Genomic DNA, 6,484 nt, shown 5'->3' with positions numbered 1-6,484 from the left:
TTTTACCCATTGAGACCAAATATCCATCCAACTTGCATAACAAAACAAAATATAGAGTAATAAACTAAGAACAACTCTAACCAAGTTAGTCTGATTGTTTGTTTGATACACTAGGATTCCAAGTTCAACTCCAGGTGGAAGCGCTCTATTGACCCATCTTGGTTTAAATCGGACCTAAACTGGCCTACCTCATATTATTTGTCCTTTGTCTACTAAGGTTATAAGATGGGGTTTACTCTATACACGCACTCAGGTAATGGCTGCAAATTTCCCCCGTCACTCCAAAATAGTAAAGTGACGCAAGGCCGGCCAATTAAAGAGGTCTTAAGTTCAATCCTGAAATCCCTCGCCATCCTCTTTCCTCGTTGAAAGCTTATAAGAAACCTCGGCTCGTGCTTCTTCCAACTTGAATGAGAGCTCCTTCATGAAACTACTTTTTGTTCCATGAGTAATTCTTAATATATCCATCGCCTTGCTCAGTGACTTGAATGCTTCCTCCGACTCTCCAAGCAACCTGAAAGGCCCCAGAAGAGAACAACTTTTGTTAAGTTCATTGAAGGAGAAGACCCAGCATCTTTCATCTATTAGGAGGACTGAAATGAAGATAAAGAGTATTTGTGAATCAAATATTTTTTAGATCTACCGAGGAGAGTACATGCTGAAAAATATGTATTTCACATATTCGATTGTTTGCATGCATGGGTCTCTATATATATACAACGAGGCTAAACTAAGAAATAAAATCAAGAAAAATCAAGGGAATAAAATCAGGAGATTAGGGAATACGCTCCTAATAAAAAAAAACCTAGAACTAAATCCCTGAAATTATAGAATATAATCAAATGCACAAATTGAGGGAATTAAAAGGGAAATAGCTTCTTGAATGATTATGCTTTAACGCAAATGCAAAATTTAAAATTATATTCCTCGAGATCATTGATCATATGAACCTGCACTTGGGAGGGGAAAATCCTTTCCCTCATTTTCATTCTCATATTGTCCAAAAATGCCGTAATGGAAAGAACCGAGACTAATCAAAAAATGAAAAAGTAAGGATTGCAAATGTCTAACCATTCAAGTTTTCCACAAGTATAATACTGGAGTCCAAGCAACGGATGAAATCCTTGATATACTCCTGTAGAAAGTTGACGATCAAAAGTTGACAATGATAATATATTTTTACCACATCTAGGATCAATCGTCGGATTGATGATCTAGACTGAAGGCATGAGCACCATAACCGATTCAAGCAACGGGATTTTTAACTTTTACGTGTCATTATTTAGTGGATTGGCACCAAGGGTATCTAATTTATTGCCATTTTTCTTTTCACGTCAAATTTACTTTCAAAGCCAGTATACCAGTCCTTGTTTAGTGCTGCATGCCAGTTTCTTTCATTATTTTGAGTTCATCCTAGCAACAGTAAGCTACAGTGGCATACTCTGATAAACTGGAATAGTCAATCTGCAATACTCCAAGGCTTCCTTCCAATCTTGAAGCTCCATAAACATCTGAATAAATGAACTTTATTCATCATCTTTACAAAAACAATAATAAATGTTAAGAGAAGTAAGAATAACTGCTGAGAATAATACTGAACTTTTATCGATCTCAAGAGAAGTGATTTATGCTAAAAGCTAAATAGGGTGGTGGCAAATGATGAATGGTAATATTTCCTAAATCCTTAACAAATCAGGTAGAAGATGGAAAACGAGGAATAAAATAAAAATAAAACTATAAAAGTATTTGCTACCAAATGCTTTCAGGCACCACTTGAAAGACTCAATTTTCCACAATTAGGAACAAAATATTAGCAAACGAGCACGGGAGGGAATTGAAAATACGTGTAACACTAGAAATTAAAAGCATACCTTTAAAAGTGTTTCCCGAGTGCGCATCAGATTGATTGAAAAAGCATGGAAAAGCCTCAACTCAAGCTCCTCAATCGATTTATACATCACAATAGCATCTCTTTTATCTGAATTCAAAACCTTTATTAGAGAAAAACAAATGTAATCCGATATCATCTTCTTGCTGGACGTAACTAATAATCCTCTAAAAATGTTAATTAACATGAATATTTTTAGTTTTAGAATAGTACAACTATTTTTAAAGTAAAACTAATAAATTTTTAGTAACTGTAAACGATATCTAGATCCAAATGGAGGATACGGCCAGAAGAAGATGACAATGAAGCTCTTTCGGACATTGATTTGATCTCACCGGCAAGGTTCATTACTTCTTCCTTCTCCCTAAGAAGTCCACACTGTTGACATATGAATCCTTTATCCTCTAGCACACATCGAGAAAAGAGATCAGTTACAGCTATAGCAACCTTGTGAACCAAAAATTGATTCATACTATCAATCGCAGATGATATACCAGAGTCACGAAGCAGGAAACCTTTACACCGACTATCTTTACAGCTATAGCCTTCCAGAATCGCACTTTCTTGGATATCATCAATTTGTCCCTTCATAAAATAACTAGCCAAGTTCAATCAAATATGAAACTCGGGGAACATTATTATACAAATAGAAAGCATTAAAAAAAAAAAAAAAAAAAAAAAAAAAAAAAAAAAAAGCAAGGGTACCAATTTTATGCAGCGAGGGCAGGTGCAGGAGAAGAAGTATTGTTCTTTGAGGGCTTTCTGTCGAGTTATAGTGCTTCCAGCAGTTTCTATGTAACTTATCAATACCTTATAGAAGACAGCAAGATAAATCATTCAAATAGCCAATCAGAAAGAAATGGTGAAGTGTCAAAAGAAAGGCCAATTGACAATATGCTCACAACCTATCATGTATATACACCACTGTTGTAAAAATCGGCCTAGGCGGCGCCTAGGCGCCCCTATGCCGTTCCGCTTTCACTATTAGGCGCCCAAAAATCGGCCGGGCGCCTAGCCGGCGAAATCGGTCAAAATCGGCCAAGTCGGTCGATTTCTTCTAATTTCGTCCGATGTCGTCTGGTCCAGCCATCCGTAGACTAGTTTAATACTTTGAATCTTTGGATGATTGAAGTATTTGAGTATTTTTATTTTTTAATATTATTTTGATGTTATGACTTATGAATTATCATTATTTCATTTATTTGGATGTATTATTTGATTGAATGTTAAAAACAGCCTCATTAAAATTGTCAAACTACAAGTCTCCCACTATTTTGTTGGCGCCCGCCTAGCGCCCACTGCAACCATGATATACACCTAATACATATATGCATATGATTAGAGGTGTCACAACAATTACCTCAGTACCTTTCTTTATATGCTGTACAGCACGTACCACTGCCAATCGTCCCTCAAACACTAAAACAGAATTTGGCAAACAACTATTGCATAAAAGCTAAATTAGAAATAAACAAATAAATAAATAAATAAATATATATATATATATATATATGTGTGTGTGTGTGTGTGTGTGTGTGTGTGTGTGTGTGTGTGTGTGTGAGAGAGAGAGAGAGTGCAGGCAAAATAGAATAGAAAATTTTACAGAAATTACCTGTGGTTAATTATAGAAATTACAGGATAGAGCCCAGTTCCAAGGGGTTTCAGTTCACTGTCACAAATTGTGTGTGCATTGCATGCAAACTGCACGCAACAATATCAGCACGATTTATTAGAGCAATATTTATGACAAATGTGATGCAATATTAGATCTGAACTGTCATTAAACCACATGGCATCTATGAATTTATTCAAGAGAATTATATGATCATAACAAGCAAAAGATGTAAGTGACAAATGCGGTTAAATGCACATATATAAGAAAAAAATGCAACAACCCTGATGGGCATCTCAGTATACCTTAGAAAAGTTTTCTGCAATCTCTTTTATATTGATGTCGGTCCATTGGAGGATCAAATTTACAAGGTTTGCCATCTGAGCGTACAACACTAGTTGCTTCTCATCAATGTCAGACATGTCTTCAAAAGTGAACACGTTAAGATCAAAACAATATAACTTTATCAATTCAATTGAAAGGCGATATATATATATACAAGGATACGAGACACCAAAAGCTCCACCAAAGCATAGTTGTCCATGGCAGTAGTTGGGATATTCTGTCAATAAGAAAATAATAGTTAGAAGCTTAGGATCTTCAATACAGGTGTTCTAATCCGAAGCAAATATTATAAACAACTAAACAAGCAGTTAAAATAGACTATGAAACCCCAATCCAATAACGAAAAACACAGTTTCTGAGTAGCAAAACAATAAAATAAAAATATTTGAGCAAACAGTTGATAGAGAAATCTGTTTCCATGAATTAAATCTGTCCATGTCTATTTAAGCTGTTCCGGGCATCCTTTCCATGGATTATACAATAAAATGTGACATTATCTTAAAATATTTAGATTGAGCAGTGGGATCAAGAACAAAGATTGTACTACAGAAAACCAATGGCAAACAAAGCATTACACAAGTCCAAGTTTGCCAAAAAAATAAATCAAAGAAAGAGCATAAAAAAGCCTAGCCTTGAAACCTTAAAACCATTGTCTATATATCTCATTCCAAAGAAAGAGTTCTGATTTCTGACCCAAATAACTTAAGAACATAGCAAACTTTTTTACCTTTCACCATTAAAGTTATATTTATTTTTCACTGGTCGATATGGACATTCCATTCACCTAACTACCTAAGCAAACCAGTATTTGAATTCCATAAAAATAGAACACTCATAGAAATTCGCAATATTTTTCACTGGTAGATATGTAATTAGGCTTCAGAGTTCTCGTACTTAACTTCAAGACCTAAACTCTAACATTTAATCTGTTATGAAGATTATGCAATTTCACTTAAAAAGGAATGATACCAAAGTCTAACGAAGACATGCTTTAGAAAAAAAAAAAAAAAAATCTTCCTTTTCAACAGTACAATAAGGTATAAAGACACATTTCTAAAATGAGTAATACACTAACTCTTATAAATATATATAACATAAAAGAAGATGAGACTACCCACATTTTCACTTTGCAGTTTTCTCCTCAGATAAAGTTTAACCATCAATCTGATAGTTGGTGCAAGGGATTTTATCCTATCCCTCTCAACTTTGAATAGTGATTGGCATTCAAATCTATGCAACTTCCAATCTGACTTCTGAAAATTACAAGTGTTAATATGAGAAAAAGTTTCCAATTAGTTAGAGAAACAAAATGCCCTTATTTACTTGACATGTGGCACCACAGTAATAGACAACTTGACAAGCAGAACACTTCTTAACATTAGTGGATGTAAAGCACCATTCACATTTTGCTGATGGTCCAGTCTTGGTTTTGGTGGGAACAGAAACATAGGGCTCTTGGCTTATGATTACTTCCCCTAGTAACACAAGAGGCAAATTCATTCAGAGAGCCAAATAGACATTAATATATTCTAGAAAAACAAACTAACGGCTTAAGAAAATGTAGAATTACAGTAAAAATGGTTGCTTTTTTTTTTCATTTCTTTTCAGGGTTTAAGGGAGAGGAAGAAGAGAGACCTGGGGAAAAATCTCGGGTAGTGAAAATGCAGCGACCCTTTTGTGGATGAGTTGAGACGGTTACGCCTTTTTCACTCAACGCTTCCTGTAATTCCTCCATGTATGCTCAAAGCTTGCGCAATAGTGAACTTGAGACTTCCAAATGATTCTGGGAACTTGGAAAATATGTCTTAGGGAGTCTGGTTTCATCGCGTTTTCCCATTGTATTATTATTGCGCCCCAAAAGAATTTATTAATTCTCAAAAGACTCCCAAGTACGATCCAATAGAGAACCCTCCCCCAAGTCCGATAAATTATACGGAGTAACTTATAGACCATGATTCAAAAATAATTTTTAAATTATGTATTTACAATTGACATATTTTATATCTGCACTCGTTTATGTACCTATAATTAAATTGAAGATACATTTCATAGTAAATACAAACAAATGACATGATAATTAGAAATACATAAATTTTTAATTGCAGGTACAAAATATGTTAATTGCAAACACATAATATGGTAATTAATATTTTATGTGTCTGTCGTTAATATATATTGTATCTGCAGTTAGTGTTTGCAGTTATCATGTTATGTATTATAATTGAATTTCCAAATTATGAGTCTTCAATTTGTTTACAGGTAAGAAAGTATTAACGGTAGATATAGAATATTAACTCCAACCCATTTTGATACATATTCAGCCGCCATCTCATTAGACATTAATATAATTATAACTAAAAGGGGTAGGGAATTTCACATTAAATCAATTTCCCAAATATCAAACAAATTGCAACAATCAAAATATTTGTAAGGAACATTAATGACACTTACGTACTTATTAGCGCAAATTATTCCGTGAATCCGGATTCACCTTGCAATTTTAAGGTGGACTCATGTCCAAATGTTTACAATTTACATACTAAATGTTCATAATTTAAAAATTCACAATTTGTAAACTATGAACACACAATGATAACATCTAGCGTCAGAACAGCTCAATGATGGTGGCGCGTGACGGT

General features: G+C 34.3%; 1 protein-coding gene across 1 annotated transcript; it reads right to left on the bottom strand.

The window, feature by feature from the left end:
- On the bottom strand, nt 1-5,666 carry LOC109177438 (histone-lysine N-methyltransferase ASHR1). The gene is made up of 14 exons (XM_019326822.1): nt 5,481-5,666; nt 5,169-5,320; nt 4,964-5,098; nt 4,008-4,062; nt 3,806-3,924; nt 3,501-3,589; nt 3,249-3,330; nt 2,594-2,698; nt 2,383-2,473; nt 2,173-2,292; nt 1,872-1,978; nt 1,442-1,511; nt 1,072-1,135; nt 1-514 (listed from the first exon to the last, which is right to left on the bottom strand). Exons 1-14 carry the CDS (start codon nt 5,578-5,580, stop codon nt 331-333), a joined length of 1,473 nt encoding a protein of 490 aa, XP_019182367.1. The 5' UTR covers nt 5,581-5,666; the 3' UTR covers nt 1-330.
- Between the last annotated feature and the right edge of the window lie 818 nt (nt 5,667-6,484).

Source organism: Ipomoea nil, unplaced genomic scaffold (assembly GCF_001879475.1).
Source record: "Ipomoea nil cultivar Tokyo-kokei standard unplaced genomic scaffold, Asagao_1.1 scaffold0804, whole genome shotgun sequence".
Classification (NCBI taxonomy): domain Eukaryota; kingdom Viridiplantae; phylum Streptophyta; class Magnoliopsida; order Solanales; family Convolvulaceae; genus Ipomoea; species Ipomoea nil.
Note: the sequence above shows the minus strand (reverse complement) of the source record. Positions and strands in the feature narration are given on the sequence as shown.

Excerpts from the sequence above, each read along its gene's own strand:
- LOC109177438 (XM_019326822.1), bottom strand. The coding sequence starts at position 5,580 with ATGGAGGAATTACAGGAAGCGTTGAGTGAAAAAGGCGTAACCGTCTCA. Across the intron at positions 5,321-5,480 it reads TACCCGAGATTTTTCCCCAG|GGGAAGTAATCATAAGCCAA; the intron begins GTCTCTCTTCTT and ends TTGTGTTACTAG. Across the intron at positions 3,590-3,805 it reads TTGCAGAAAACTTTTCTAAG|TTTGCATGCAATGCACACAC; the intron begins GTATACTGAGAT and ends TGTTGCGTGCAG.